We start from the raw sequence: 16714 nt of genomic DNA, 5'->3' as shown, positions 1-16714 counted from the left end.
TTTTACATTCTCTAAGATTAATATGATAGAACTTACATGTTTTGCAGTTTTAAAAGAGCTTTGTTTCTGTATACATGTTTATTTTTGCTAAAGATTTAAAGTATAGAAAATTAAACACGTTTATATACTTTTGCTCATGTTCAACAGTATACACAGACATAACATCTCACCACTTCTTCGAAATAATTAATAAAGAAAAGTATTATAAAAATTAGCTTAAGAGAAAGTTAGATTATAGGGAGTTAGAAATGGTTACCTGCTGGTGAATTAGTCTATTTTAGTTTTACAGATAATAAGTCTTATATCTGGGTCATATTTACTTCAGTTTACAAAGGACACATCATTCCCTCTATTCTTACTCCTGGATTGATTCTCTCACTATAGGATATATTAATATCTTAACCCCGATAGCTGTTTGAAATTTTTGGTCTTTGTTTTAGAGTTACCATGAAGTGTAGTACTTTCCAGGCCACTGAGTATAACAAAATTAAATGGAAGACTACTTATATTCAAGTGATGTAACAGGGGATTGTTTTTCTTTTCTGGAGATTATATTCGCAAAGTAGCATTGAATTACTGGTTTAGAAACTTTTCTTATTCTCATTAATAGTCTCAGGGCGGACATGATCACAGTCATCAACATGCACACGGGCATGGACATTCTCATGGACACGAATCTAAGAAGTTTCTGGAAGAATATGATGCTGTATTGAAAGGACTCGTTGCTCTAGGAGGCATTTACTTATTATTTATCATTGAACATTGCATTAGAATGTTTAAGCACTACAAACAGCAAAGGGTAAGTATTTTTTAATTATTTGTTTTCTGAAAGGTAGAACTCAAAAACCTTTATTTTGGGGAAGGCCTTGTGTTTTTTCTTAATCATGGTGTTGGTATGTATTAAATATCATTGAATAGACTGTCTTCAGAGGAAAAACTGATCTTTGCCAGTTTTTTTTGTCATTACATTTGTTTTAGCATTTATAATCAAGCTATAGGACTCCAGTTTCAGTTAATTTTGTGTTGCTTCTTATCTAGTTAACTTAAGTAGTTTGGAAAAATATTGGCCAATTTATGCTTAGTAAAAATGCAAAAATATATAAATAGTCTAATTGGTCTTCATAGGTAATATTTTCAAGTATTAGAGGCTTCCATTGACATATCTTTTAATGAAAATGTTTTCACACAACAAATTTCTATACCAGAAATGCCTTGCCAGTGGTGTAAGTACTAGAGGTAAGAAGAATTTAGATTCAGAAGGCTTTGTAGGAAGAAAATATTAAAGAAATTAAGGATTTGGTGGTTCATTTAAAGTAACAAAGCACTTCGGAGATGGTACTTGGACTATTGATTAAATGCCCTGTTTGTCATGAACTGTCTTTTGGGCCACATTTAGTAGAATAAGACAAATACCTAAAAGAATTCTTCCCACAAGAAAATAAGATACTGTCATTCACTATGATTTACACACTTCCTGTTGACATCTGTCTCTAAGGGTCTTCTTGAATATATCTCATTAACATGATTGTGATATTGATGCTGATTGTTTTCAGTATATTTTGTTTAAGTAAATCCTAGAGGACATTTTTAGAACGGTTCACAAAATAACAAGTTAGAAAATTTTTACATTTTCTTAGTTAGCTACAAATATTAAAAGAAAAATCTTCAAGAACAGTGGATAGTCATTGTTGTCATAATATATACAGTCCACTCTTATAATAGAACTTTAATGCTGTTTTTTTACAGATATATTCTTGTTTGTGTATGTATGTGTTTTGTATATATCCTCTTGGGACATATGGCTTAGAATAGAACTCTGAACTGGGATTCAGGAAGAGTGATTCTATTTCTTGTCTAGCCACAAACTAGCTCTGAAACTTTGACTCATGCATCATGATTTCCAGTTGTTATCTAAATGCATGGGGAAATAAATTCTACTTCTCATCTGTATTTTCATATCATATTCCAAGTAGTGTATTTAATTTTAATGGCCATATTTTAGTCAAGGCATTGTATTTAATTGCTTCCAGAGGAGATTTGATCAAGATGGTGCATTCAGTGAAGTGTTATCTCAGGAATGGTCAAAGGACCTCTGAAGGATCAACTTAGAGAAAAGTGAAAAGATTTAACAGCATTTGGCTTGTGAAGGGCCACGTGAAAGGTCATGTGGATAGGTGAAGAATTGACAATGGTGGGAGGGATGCCAAGGTAAAATTGACTGGAAGGAAATGAATCAGAGATTACTGCAGGATTTTTAGAGGAGAGGTGAGGAGGTCTTGAGTCATGGCATAGGGAAGAGAATGTGATTAAGATAATTATTTAAATGAGAGAATCTAGAAGAAGTTGATTAGATAAACAATTTAAAGTCCCTCTCTGTAAATAACAAATTTAGAACACAATACAAATTGCAGGGTTCTAAAAAAGTTGTGGAATTACTGTGGGGCTCTAATTTTCTTCAATTGTGTGTACTAACACTGATGCAAAGAAACAGGAAAACAATAGAATGGGAAAGACTAGAGATCTCTTCAAGAAAATTAGAGACACCAAGGGAACATTTCATGCAAAGATGAGCACAGTAAAGGACAGAGATGGTATGGACCTGACAGAAGCAGAAGATATTAAGAAGAGGTGGCAAGAATACACAGAAGAACTGTACAAAAGAGATCTTAATGACTCAGATAACCATGATGGTGCGATCACTCACCTAGAGCCAGACATCCTGGAATGTGAAGTCAAATGGGCCTTAGGAAGCATCACTAGGAACAAAGCTAGTGCGAGTGATGGACTTCCAGCTGAGCTATTTCAAATCCTAAAAGATGATGCTGTGAAAGTGCTGCACTCAATATGCCAGCAAATTTGGAAAACTCAGCAGTGGCCACAGGACTGGAAAAGGTCAATGTTCATTCCAATTCCAAAGAAAGGCACTGCCAAAGACTGTTTAAACTACTGCACAACTCTCACATGCTAGTAAAGTAATGCTTAAAACTCTCCAAGCCAGGCTTCAGCAATACGTGAACCATGAAATTTAGTCCTTTAAGATATAGTTCAAAGTAAATAAATTTTTATAATTTAATCTCGAACTCGTTTTGAACCTAGACTTACTGACAAAATTGAACACATTTTTATAAAGCAAACTGATGCATAAGAAGAGAATTGTCAAAACATGGCAATTTTTTGTATATTTGAAATTGTGGGGAGTAAAAATCTGAAAAGTATACCATTCTCTACGTGGCATTCTAAATGTAATAGTAAGGAATTCTTCAAGTATACCAAAGAAGAGAGTCTAGGTAGATAAATCAGTTCTCCTCCTTTATGATAAATAGGACAATAAGTAACCTAAGATGAAAAAGTATATAGTGTTTTTTGAAGAAAGGTAATTAGTGATATTTGAGTAGAACAGACATTTGTTGTTCTGTGTAGATGAATCAACTATTGGAAGGAAGCTTTCAGAACACAAGTTAAGTAACATACCAGATGCTGACTGGTTTCAGCAAGTTGGGGCTTTAAGGGTAGTCACTTGGCAAGTTTTTAGGAAAGTCGACAGTCAGAAACAAAGCAGTTAAACAGACTCCCAGCTGGTGTTTTACTTTCTATATCTGTCTCATTGACTTTTGTACTGTTGTTATCTCCTTCCTTTTTTCTTTTCTTCATCTCATGTTAAAGCTGCTGTTTCTTTTCTTCTCTTTAGGGTGTCTCCATATTACTTTCTTTTGAACATTTTCTGTTTCCTCAGTTTCTATTATCTACTGCTATGAAGCAGAACAACCCCAAGCCCCCGAAATAGGCAGGATTCAGTGGGACAGTTCTTTTGCTTCACACGGTGTCAGCTTGAGTGACTCACTCAAACTCCTCTGGTCTGGGTTGACTAGGGCAGTTCAGGGCTGGAAAGGTCTCAGAATGCCTCAGTCTGTTTCTGCATCTTGGTACTCCTCCACATGGCCTCTCTTCAGAGTCTAGACTGAGCTTCTTCATAGCATAGTGGGCAAATTCCCTGAGGAAAAAGCAAAAGGTGCCAGGCTTATCTCAGACTAGGTCAGAACCAGCACAGAATCACCTCTGTTGGATTCTGTTTGGTCAAAGCAAGTCAAAAGACCTGCGAAAATTTAGGCACAAGGAATTCAGTTCAGTTCAGACACTCAGTCGTGTCCAACTCTTTGCGACCCCATGAAGCACAGCACACCAGGCCTCCCTGTCCATCACCAACTCCTGGAGCTTACCCAAACTCATGTCCATTGAGTCGGTGATGCCATCCAACCATCTCATCCTCTGTCGTCCCCTTCTCCTCCTGCCCTCAATCTTTCCCATCATCACGGTCTTTTCAAATGAGTCAGCTCTTCGCATCAGGTGGCCAAAGTATTGGAGTTTCAGCTTCATCATCAGTCCTTCCAGTGAACACCCAGGACTGATCTCCTTTAGGATGGATTGGTTGGATCTCCTCACAGTCCAAGGGACTCTCAAAAGTCTTCTCCAACACCACACTTCAAAAGCATCAATTCTTTGGCGCTCAGCTTTCTTTATAGTCCAACTCTCATATCCATACGTGACTACTGGAAAAACCATAGCCTTGACTAGACGGATCTTTGTTGACAAAGTAATGTCTCTGCTTTTTAATATGCTTCCTAGGTTGGTCATAACTTTCCTTCCAAGGAGTAAGCATTGTTTAATTTCATGGCTGCAATCACCATCTGCAGTGATTTTGGACCCCCAAGAATAAAGTCAGCTACTGTTTCCCCATCTATTTGCCATGAAGTAATGGGACCGGATGCCATGATCTTAGTTTTCTAAATAGATTCCACCATAAGGTTCCTTATGGATGGAAAAGAATACTTATACAGGGAGAAAAGAAATTGATGGTGACCATCTTTTGGAGACTTTACTGCACGTTCAGTCAGCTGTAACAAATCTACTTATGCAGCAGTTAGAAGACTTAAACATCTGAAACATAGTTCACAGCCTATAAGCAAAACCAGCAAGGATTTACTTTCGTTCTGTTCTAAAATAGTTATTTGCTTTTTAAAATATGAACATTGATTAGAAGTATAAATTTAAGTCAGAAGAGTTGTTAGTGATAGACTGATGAGAAGAAGCCAGACTATCAAGAGAGAATGTAGGAAAATTCAAAACTAAACAGTGAAATATAACAGACTTTATTACAGAACAGATTAAATGAGAAAGGAAAGTTGTCTTTATTGCAAAGCTGTTAAGTCAGTAGTAATTAATTGGTTGTTTTCATATATTACCTCATTTAATCCTTGTAAGAATCTCATTTTCATTTTATAGATGAATATTTTTAGGGTTAATAAACTTAACTTGTCCACGTGTCATAAAGGTAAACTCTAGACTTAGGATTTTAATTCAAGTTTGTCTCTATTATTGTCACATATAGGGGAAAGTGGCATTGTGATAAATACAGAAAGAAATTCAAAGGAATAAGCTTTCATTTTTTAAAATTTCCCATTCCTACACAGTATTAAATGAGAGCAATATTACATATATATCACACATTTTGTTTGGGTTGCACATAATAATACAGTACTCTTTACCCTATTCTTATCTTGGAAGTATATGAATTGGACCATTTAGTTGAATATTTGAAAAAAAACATACAACTTTAGTTGGAGTTTTCATCTGGTTAGATCTTTTGATTAATTTCTAAAAGTTTTTTCTCCTTTTCTAAATATTTTATAAAATTACCATTTATTCCCATAGATGTTAACAATGAATACTGTTGCTAATTGTGCCTGCAGATTTAATGCTCATAACAGATTTTTCTTTTTTTTTTTTTCAGGGAAAACAGAAATGGTTTATGAAGCAGAACACAGAAGAATCGGCTATTGGAAGGAAGCTTTCAGATCATAAGTTAAATAATACACCAGATGCTGACTGGCTTCAGCTCAAGCCTCTTGCCGGTAGACAACAGTTCTGACTAAAGAGAAACCTTTAAAATATAAAAATTGAAATTTTGCATCTAAACTGTACCTGTGTTGTTTGAAATTTGTCTTTGTGGCTTCTCTAATATTAGTTTCTTTTATTTCCTTATGTGTCTCAACTGATTTTGTTCATGTTATCATTATTTTCAGCCTTATTTATTATACTGGGATATAGGGCCAATTCATTATATTACCAGGCAAGGAAGATATTGCACTTTTTACTTTACAGAAAAAAAAGAAACAAAACATCTTTAAATTAGTGTTTTATTTCTTGGTAATGCAAAAATCTCTGTACCCTCCATATATGATTGTTTTCATGTGAGAAAAGGAGAGTAGGCCTTTGTACTTAAAGGAGAGTGATCTTGTACATAAAAATCTCTGCTCCTCCATTCATCTATTGTGTTTTGTATTGATGTGATGATGAGGTAGCTTAAAATTTTCAAGAAAACCTAATATTTAACTATAATTTTTCCCATTTGTGAACTTATGTTTTCCCCTGAATATTACTAATGATTTTCTGTAGAAGAGGCAGCCTAGATATACCCCAAAATACGTTTTGTGAAGCAAATCTTTGTCATATAATAGCTTTTGTAAACTAGATGAGAGGCCAACTTTCATTTAAAAAAAACTTACGGGTTTTTAAACTTCATTTTCATAATGATCTAGAAATGATCTTGTTCAGATATGTAAAGCACCCAGAGGATGCAAGTGATTTAAATTTTCTTTGTTTTCTTAAATGATAAAAGAAAGTTAGAGTGGGTAAACTTTAAGGTTCCTTTGTTCTCTGAAAAATTATGGGTTTATTTTGTTACCATGGGAATTCTACAGTAACTTTCTACTTTTATTTTCAACTGTTGGTGATATGCTCCTTAAGCTTCACATGTCTTCATGAGTGCCAGTTTCTCTCCTCTCTTTGTCTGCTGTTGATTTCAGTTCCTTTCATTTACTTCATTTGATTCATCTTTTAGACTCTCAAAACCCCAGTTTATGTGTATGCATATGTATATTTCCTTATTTGTTTTTTAATATCTATTTAGGAATTATAAAAGACTTTCACATAGGAATTGTTCATTACACTGCTATTTTGTCTGGGTTTAAATTAAGCAAATATGCATTCATGTACTTGTTGATAAAGCATATCCTTTGCCATTATAAATATAGGAACTGATGACTCGGTTGTTTCTGAAGATCGACTTAATGAAACTGAACTGACTGATTTAGAAGGCCAGCAAGAATCCCCTCCTAAAAATTACGTTCATATAGAAGAGGAGAAAATCATGGACCATTCTCACAGTGATGGAATGCATGCCATTCATGAGCACGACCTCCATGCTACTGCACATAACCACCATGATGAGAGTAAAACTGTGCTGAGGAAGCATAATCATCAGTGGCACCACAAACATTCTCATCATTCACATGGTCCCTGTCATTCTGGATCAGATCTGAAAGAAACAGGAATAGCTAATATCGCTTGGATGGTAATCATGGGAGATGGCATCCACAATTTCAGTGATGGGTTAGCAATTGGTAAGTAGGCTTAAAACTTGGGTTATAATTTGTTATTCCTTAAGACCATTTTCTGTTTTCCACTGTTTTAATACTAATCTTGGAGCTTAACAAGTATACTGTTATATATTAGTCCTGTCATTTGGCTTTTCCAAAGGTGATGTCAGTGTCTTTGGTAAGTCTACTTGGGGGCATAAAGGTATACTTTCAGTGGGTTTTTCTTTGAACATGTAAACAAATGTCTGCAGTATACTTCTTTAGTAACTTGATATTTTATTGAAGGGATAGTTACCATATTGAAAAAGCTACCTTAACATATTTTCAAATTCATACATTTACACATTTCTGAATAAGAACAAATGAATTTGAATCTTGGGTTTAAAATTTTTTTTATACTTTGAAAAGTGAAGAAAAATTTTACAATGATAAAAATCCATTATATCAAATCCAAACATATATTAGAATCTTGTTAATATAAACTGATGTTACCAGTTTAGGAGAACATTAAATGTGATCAATACATAATTTTCTTTTGAGATCCAGACTATTAAATAATTACTCAGAAGTAGGCTTTGGTTTCTTTCAGGAGAGATCATATTTTTGAAGCTTTAGTGGCTGTCATCATTAACGAGTAAAGAATTTTACAAGTAGTAGCAAACGCATGTATACCTCTGATTTCAGCATTCAGGACCATCTGACAAATAATAATTTATACCACCCATGCTCTAGACCTAGAAAAATGTGGATATGGATACTTTTAAATATTTGAATATCTATAGATATTAGTTTGCAAGAACAAGTGCAGTTATAGACTTACATGACTTAAAATTGAGGTCAGAGGTTGAAACACTAAAACTGTTACTGCTCTGACGCTGTGAGTGAATTAGAAGATTACACAAATAAAGAATTTAATTCAATAGGGAATATTTATTTCATTGATTAGCTTTCTCTGGTTGTCACATACCTGTTGTACTTCACTCTCTGTGTTCAAAAACTATAGTATATGAGATTAGTGAGTCACTCATACATTATGAAATTAGGTAAAAGAGAATATACCTGCCATTATGAATGAAAATAGAAAAAGAGAAGATCAGTAAATGTCACTTGGATTTTTTCCACCCCCCCAACCTTAGGAGCAGCTTTCAGTGCTGGATTGACGGGAGGAATCAGTACTTCTATAGCTGTCTTCTGTCATGAACTGCCACATGAATTAGGTAACATGATCTTAAAATTTATCAGATTTCATCAAATGTAAGAGTTAATATAAATGCATCTAAATTTTAGAGATGTTAAAACATAAAAAATGGCTGATGGCAAGTATTCAGTGTCATCATTCTCTTATTTACTGAAATTTTTGTTAATGTGCTTCCAAAAGTGTGTATTGTTTTTTATGTATTTTTATTTTATGTAAACAATATTGTTATAGCCCACTCTGTTTCTTAACTTATTTACTAATCAGTATATTTTTAACTCCATGAATTAATTTAATGTTTCTGCCTAGTACTTGAAGGTGTGTATTTACCACATTTTTACATGCTTAGCACCCAGTAATTGGACTTATCATGTATCCTTTAAATTCCTGCCACCACAGATAATGGTGCATTGAACATCTGTAGACTTGATGCTGAGAGACCCTTGTGAGAACATCTAATGGGGTATACCTGGGAACAGAACTGATGGACCCTAAGATATGCATGCCTGAGAGTATCACATCACTGTGGAGAAGGACCAAACTAGTGTCCTCTCTAGCAGTAATAACTGAGAATTCCTTTGTTTCTACATCCCTAGGAACACTTAGCATTAACTCTCTAATTTTTGCCCATTTATAAGGTGTACAGTGATATTTCTTTATTGTATTAATAGGCATTTTTTGATCCAGCAATTGTTTTTTAAATTTCTCTTCTTATGTTTTGGTTTCTTCCTATAAATTGAAATGGAAGAAAAAATATGAACATACATTCACATAGAAAATATGAGGGATATGAAGGCGACATAAATTTGGAAGAAAAAACAAATGCATCTCTTGAGTAGCCAAGGAATTTCTTCTGTGCCCTTTCTTCTGACTGAAATGTCTATCATTTTGACTGTTTATCTTGATTGGTGGTACACTGATTGCCTCACTTTGAGTAGAATTAACTTATATAATTTTCTTAATTACTAACTGCTCATATAAATTTAAAAAAATCTCTTACTGCTTACTTGGTGCTTATTCTTTAGGACTTGATTCCTTATAGTTTTATTTACCTTGTCAACCTTGGGCATATAATCATATATCTTGTTTTATGTCCCATAATCCTTTATCCAGACCCCTCATTGTCTTTTCCTTGGGCATTTTTCATAGGGAGTACTTAATAGTTCTGTTCCAGTGTATCTTATATACTTATTGTCTTGACATATGTCTATGTTACTGTGTGACTAGGTGTGACTTGCTTATTTAATCAAAATCTTTCAGTCCCCTTCCTTTACATGTAAAATAAAAGCTGAGAGTCATTAATGTTCCTTTCAGTGACCTTCACATCTGGCTTCTACCTACCTTTTCAGCCTCACTCACTGAATTGCTGTTACTTGTTTTCGACTTCACCCAAACACAGTTCATCAAACCTGCACTCTGGGTGCCTGACCTGTTTGTTTGCTTATTCCCTCCTAACTGGCTTGTTCTGCTAGGTCTGTCCCTAGTGTAGCATGTTAAGTCTTTTTTCCTCTAACTTCAGTACTGCCCTCCAGTACACCATGCCTCAGGTTTATCTTTCCTCTAAACTTTATCACTTGCTTTCTATAGGTCCTTCTTTTAATGCTTAGTGTATTTCCCTTTTAGATATCCTATTTTCTTATAATGTAGGTTTTTTGTGTGCAGATATTACATCTCCCATTGTGAGATATTATATCTCACAGTTACATTTAACTGCTTTCCTATGCTAGTGAGAGAATGATGTACCAAATAACTTCCTTGCATTTCAGTAGCAACACAAATCAAGACTGTCAGTTTTTATATATAAGAAACATTGCCTAATTGTTTTAACCCTTTTTTTTTAAGTTTCCTTAATAATAAACTTGAATAGTCACACACACACACACATCCATAGTATGCCAGGAAAGCCTTCAGCATTCTTCCTACCCACCCACTACCCCCTAAAAGGAATATGTCAGGCCACTTTATGATTAAGTACGGTTATACTGAATTCTCCTTGACCCACTTGCCATGCTCCATTTCAGCACAGAATTGACAGCAGAGACTTTGGAAGTGAGGGATGGTTGCCTTCCTGCCACTTACTCCTTTTTTCCCCCTGTACTTTCTTATTGAAGGAGTGACACACAATGATAACTACACATAAAACAAATGTAGTACATAGCTTATTGGCTAGGTAAGCCCTTGCTTGATACCCAGTGCAGAGTTCTGGTGAAAGCCTGAGCCAAGACACCTCAGTGAAATATTGAGACTCCAAATCTCTACCTGTTCTACCCTACAAACCAGAGATTAAGATGTGACTATTTGGGGCTTTCCTGGTGGCTCAGACAGTAAAGAATCTGCTTGCAATGCAGGGGGCCCAGGTTTGATCCCTGAGTCAGGAAGATCTCCTGGAGAAGGGAATGGTTGCCCACTCTGGTATTCTTGCCTGGGAAATCCCATGGACAGGAGCCTGGTTGGCTACAGTCCATGGGGTCACAAAAAGTTGGACATGACTGAGCAACTAACATTATTGCTCTTACATTGCTATAAGAGGAAACGCCAATCCAGATGTACATCTGCTCTGCCAGAAGGAGAGGAGTGAGACATGAAAATGTATGTTTTCCCCCAGTGCCTTGTGCTAAGTTGACAAACTGCCCCATGGTAGTTGCCTAAGCTCCTGGAAAAGAAAGATCATAAAGAAATGGCCCAACTTCCTCCTCTGGAGTGGGTCTGAAGGGCTTTGGCTTTTTTTTAATCCATCTACAATGTGGAAGTGGCCTAAAGGAAGTTTTTACCTTTAAGACACAGTAATGAGCACTTTGGTAAAACAGGGCCAGATATATGTCTCTACTATGATTAGATTAACCATGCTTATTTGGAGAAGAACAGAATGTAGAGAGAGGCATAGAAGCTTCTTAGTCAGAATTCCTAGGCAAGGAGAAAAACCAGTCCCTTTGAGGCTGTGACAGACACTAGGCGGGTGGATAGGGACAAGTTCTCTTTCCACTTAGCAGTTTAAGATGTTGGCAAAGCAGCCTAATATGTCACATTCTAGGATACTTTGATATAAAACCTGTTTTTTCCTAGCTAAATTTTTGATTATGAATTCTTAAAACTATTCTGAGATTTTTATACTAAAGTGATACCCTAAGGGAAAAACATGTACAGTTGACTGTTGAACAACATGGGTTTGAACTATGCTGGTCAATGTACGTGCAGAATTTTTTTTCTATAGTATATGAAAGTGAAGTGAAAGTTAATTTCTCATTCATTTCCAACTCTTTGGGATCCCCTGGACTGTAGCCTGCCCAGCTCCTCTGTCCATAGGATTCTCCAGGCAAGAGTACTAGAGTGGGTTGCCATTTCCTTCTCCAGGGGATCTTTCCTACCCAGGGATCAAACCCAGGTCTCCTGCATTGCAGGCAGATTCTTTACCAGCTGAGCCACTGAGGAAGCCCAAGTTATACAACTTATACAACTGCCAAGCATCTGTCTCAGCCTCCAAGGGACTGGTTTTTCTCCTTGCCTAGTAATTCTGACTCAGAAGCTTCTATGCCTCTCTCTACATTCTGTTCTTCTCCAAATGAGTATGAGTGGATAATCTAATCAGTAGACGCCCTATTTTACCAAAGTGCCCATTACTGTGTCTTAAAGGTTTATAGTATATACCACAGTATTACACGATTTGCAGTTGGTTGAATCTGCACATGTGGAATCGAGTATATGGAGGACTGACTATAAGTTATACACAGATTTTCGACTGGGCACCTGCGTTGTTCAAGCGTTGCTTACATTCTAGTACCTTGGAGACTGATCCTCAGTCCACTCAGTAATTCCAAATTTTGATGTTCCTCTTCTGAACAGATTTCTGTTTCTCTAATTGTGTTCCAGGTAGGGTTTTTGTGTGTTTGGGAATGTGATATGAAAAAAACATGTACTTTTAAACCTTAGAATAATATAGGGAGGTCCCCTGTAAGAGGTGTGCAGAAATTGAAGCCATCAGAGGAAACAGAAAACCCAGATTTCTCATTTCATGTTTGCTGTGGTGTACAGTAATGAATATGAGATTACCTGATTTATTACTCTTTCTTCTGTTTTTGCCAAACTTGTGTAGCTGAATTTAAGTAAGTTGCAATATTATTATTTTGCATTCTTTCCACTTTTTTCTACCCTTTCCATAAGGAGCTATATTTGAAACATTTGAAAAATAATTTATAAGAAAACCTATATAAGAATGTATAAAGGGGAAGTGAGGTTGAGGATAATCCAAAAAGGTAGATGATCCAAACTCTTTTCTTGACATTGACCAATGTTTTAACTTAAGGAAATAACATTTTGATAAATAAATGTAGCTGTGTTACTAACACATTATTGACTGGAGATGTATTAATGCCACAGGCATTAGTTTTTAAAAAAATCCCTGGTCAATAATGTGTTAAGACTCAGCTTAGAGTGGCTGTCTATAATGCTGTCCATTTTTTCCTTCCTTCTCATGAGTATTAAGAATTAAATAAATTCAAAATAAGATACTCATAATGTGCTAAATTGTCCAGGGAAAATTGAACATTCACTGTTTAGACTTATACATCTATATACATGCATTAGTTAAGACAAAAAGAACCTTACAGTATATACTTAAAAAAACTCAAAGATTTCCTATTAGCAGATATTAACATAATTATAACATTGGATTGCATTAATATAACAGCTTTGGTAGGCACACCTCATTCTTTGTGCTAATGATATCCATTGTCAGCAGAAAGGAAAGAATATTGATTTGACAAATCAATATTCAGTGCAAATTCCAACTGAGGATTCCTTTGATTTATTTTTCAAATGTTTATGTAGGTTCTTACTGAGAAGAGAAGGGTAGAAAAATATGCAGATAACTTTGAGGAAATTATAACCTGAGATAAGAGTAGGACAAAGATAGATTCTTAAATGATTCATCATGATATAAAAACATCATATAAAAGTCATTTATACTGCTATATACTAGCATTGAACAATTAGAAATTGAAATCTTTAAAAAGTAATGTTCACAGTAACACCAAAAAATACAAAATACTTTGGTTAAATCTAACCAAGTCTACAATAGAATCTGTATGCTGAAAACTACAATTTGCCAACAAAAGAAATCAGAGGAAACTTAAGATCTATTGTAAGTTTATGGACCAACAGACTTAGCATTTCTAAGATACTAATTCTACCTGTAGATTCAGTACATTCCCAATTGAAATCTCAATAGACTATTTTGGAGATAAATTAATTTTTTACAAAAACTTTCATGGAAAGGGAAAGGAACAGCCAGAAGAATTTTAAAAAGTAAACCAAGGTTAAATTTAAGACTTATTGTAAATCCACAATAATCAAAACAATTTATATTGGTTAAAAAATAGGTACATAAATCAGTGGAAGGAGGTATAGAATCCACACACATATAACAACTTATTTGCAACAAAAGTACAAAGGAAATTCCATGTAGAATGAATAGTTCAACAAATGTTTCTGCAATAATTGGATATCTAGTTGCAAAAAAATGTCCTCCTACCATAGACAAAAATTAAAAATGGATCATTAATCTAAATGAAAAAAATTTTAAATATAAAAGAATTTTAGAAGAAAACACAGACAATCTTGTGTATTTTGGATTAAGCAAGTTGTTCTTATATACAGTGCCAAAAAACATCTCTACTAAGCTTCCCTGGTGGCTCAGAGGTTAAAGCGTCTGCCTCCAATGCTGGAGACCCAGGTTTGATCCCTGGGTTGGGAAGATCCCCTGGAGAAGGAAATGGCAACCCACTCCAGTATTCTTGCCTGGAGAATCCCATGGACTGAGGAGCCTGGTGGGCTGCAGTCCACGGGGTCACAAAGAGTCGGACACGACTGAGTGACTTTACTTACTTACTTTAAGGAAAAAAGTAATAAAGTAGACTTCCTAAAAAGTAAAAACTCTACACAACACAAAAGACACTTAAAGAGAATAAAGAGACAAGCCAAAGACTAGGAATAAGTATTCGGAAGATATATATCTGACCAAAATCTTTTGGGATGTTTAAAGACCTCTCAACTCAGTAATAAGAAAACCAACAATTCAACAATTTTTTAAAAATGGGTAAAATACTTGAACAGGCATTTCACTAAAGTTATGCAGATAACAGATAAACACATGAGAATTCAGTACTGGATTTATCATTGTGGGCTGGAAAGGATCAGGAGCAACCAGAACTCCCGTAAATTGCTGCCAGAAATCCCACTCCTAGGTATCTACATACAGGAGACAAAAATTTTGGTTGATACAAAAATCTAATGTGTATAGTGGCTTTATTCACAATTACCAAAAATTGGAAACAACCGAAATGTCTTTAAGCTACTGAAGGGATAAATAAGCTATTGTTCATCTATGCAATATTACTTAGTGGTAAAAAGCCATGATTTTCTGATATAAATTGTAACATGGATGAATCTTACATCATGCTAAGTGGAAAAAAAAAAAAAAAAACAGACTCAAAGGACTACATAATATATGTGATGTTCTGGGGAAGACAAAACTGTAGGGAAAGAAAGCAGATCACTAGAAGTGAGGGGCCTAAGGAAATGTTGGGGTTTGGGCAGGTAAAGAAGCAGAGTCTGATAGTTATGTTTACATAATATATATACTTTTTAAAAATATATACTTTTGTCAAAACTCAACATCAAAAAAGGGGAGGATTATATATGTAAGTTATACCTTAATTTTAAAAAGTATTAACTAAATATCTCATCTGGAATCTTGTCTAGTTAATTCATGCTGTTTGGTGGTTATTCAGGAATGAAAGTAATCATCTTCCCACCCAGTACTATCAGGAAGGAATCAGAATTGATGTTTGTATTTTAGATACTTTGGTTCAATGAGTATTTAATAATGCTCCTTTAAAAATTTTATTTGAAATTATAAAAGGAAACACTATATTTTATAACCTAAAAGTCACTTCTGTAGTCTCATCTTACATTACCTAAACCCTGCTAAATGAAATTGTCCCTTTAACACAATAGATGGGTGAATTATTGAAAGTGTGGTGAGGAACTTTGTAGAGGAAGAAGTTAGGGAACTCTTTCCTTAGAGGAAGCTGAGGAAGAAAGCCCAGAGGAACTTAAAACTCTAGAGAAGAGATAAAAATTGACATTGAATCCAAGTCTCAGCAGGAGAATTAAGTATTTAAGATGAGAGAGAGTAGATACAGGATGTATAGTAATATTAGGTGAAAACTGGAGAATGGCAGTTTAGAAGCCATTAGTAGGTAATCTCCTCGATATTATTATCTTTCCCAATAATGTTGCAGGATGTAGTTTATAGCATTTCATTAGAACATGGAAAATAATGCCTTGCACTAATTTCTTTGTTGTTAACTTCTACTTACCTATTATGAATGAGAATCATGTAATCATAGCTTAAAACACACACACACCCCCCTAGATCATGTGCTTTTAGTCATGTAAGTTACCTTCTCATGGGAAAGAAACAGTATTCTTCTCATGGGAAAGAAACAGCCCTCAGTATTCTGTATAGTAACTTGCATCTACTGAACATTCAGTAATTGACTGGATGTTTGTATATTTAGTAGCTAAAACAAAAATATTTACAATTAATGAAACTATTGCTTTTGACCCTTTAGCTTCAAGACTTAGTTCTAGCAACATTTGCCCTTCTAGTAATGTCTCTAATCAATATTTAATCCTTTATTTAGCAGCTTTAGACAGATAAGTGAGAAGTCTCTCTATTCTTTTTACATTTTTAGGATTTTCAGAATTAAGATTTAACTTCTCTTTTGGAATAAAGAAAACATAAATGTAAACTGCATACAATATACTTAGAATCTGGTAACCTCTTTTCTTACTTAGCCCATTTCCCTTAGAGAGGGCAGAGATCAGAGTAGAGAGCTTTATTTGTTGCTCACAAAAAGTGCTGTGGTGAGGTTCTTTTTTCTTACATCTTTTTGGTGTTCTGTAAAATTTTCATTTCAGTTATCAAGTAACATTGACCTTGCTTTTTGATATACAGTTCTTTGAATTTTAACATGAATATAGATTTGTGTCACTGCTTCCGCCATCAAGGATAACAGTTCCA

At 34.8% G+C, this 16714-nt stretch overlaps 1 protein-coding gene across 4 annotated transcripts in view; it reads left to right on the top strand.

Moving 5' to 3' along the window:
• Nucleotides 1–16714, top strand: part of SLC39A10 (solute carrier family 39 member 10) — a 155452-nt gene that overhangs the window by 130147 nt on the left and 8591 nt on the right. For all 4 annotated transcript variants that reach the window (XM_040228892.1, XM_040228893.1, XM_040228894.1 and 1 more), the window contains 4 exons: nucleotides 611–799; nucleotides 5789–5909; nucleotides 7092–7460; nucleotides 8573–8653. In XM_040228892.1, coding sequence (XP_040084826.1) covers nucleotides 611–799; nucleotides 5789–5909; nucleotides 7092–7460; nucleotides 8573–8653 — 760 coding nt within the window. The remainder of the gene's footprint in view (nucleotides 1–610; nucleotides 800–5788; nucleotides 5910–7091; nucleotides 7461–8572; nucleotides 8654–16714) is intronic.

The sequence above is a fragment of the Oryx dammah genome, unplaced genomic scaffold, assembly GCF_014754425.2.
Source record: "Oryx dammah isolate SB20612 unplaced genomic scaffold, SCBI_Odam_1.1 HiC_scaffold_27, whole genome shotgun sequence".
Classification (NCBI taxonomy): Eukaryota; Metazoa; Chordata; class Mammalia; order Artiodactyla; family Bovidae; genus Oryx; species Oryx dammah.
Note: the sequence above shows the minus strand (reverse complement) of the source record. Positions and strands in the feature narration are given on the sequence as shown.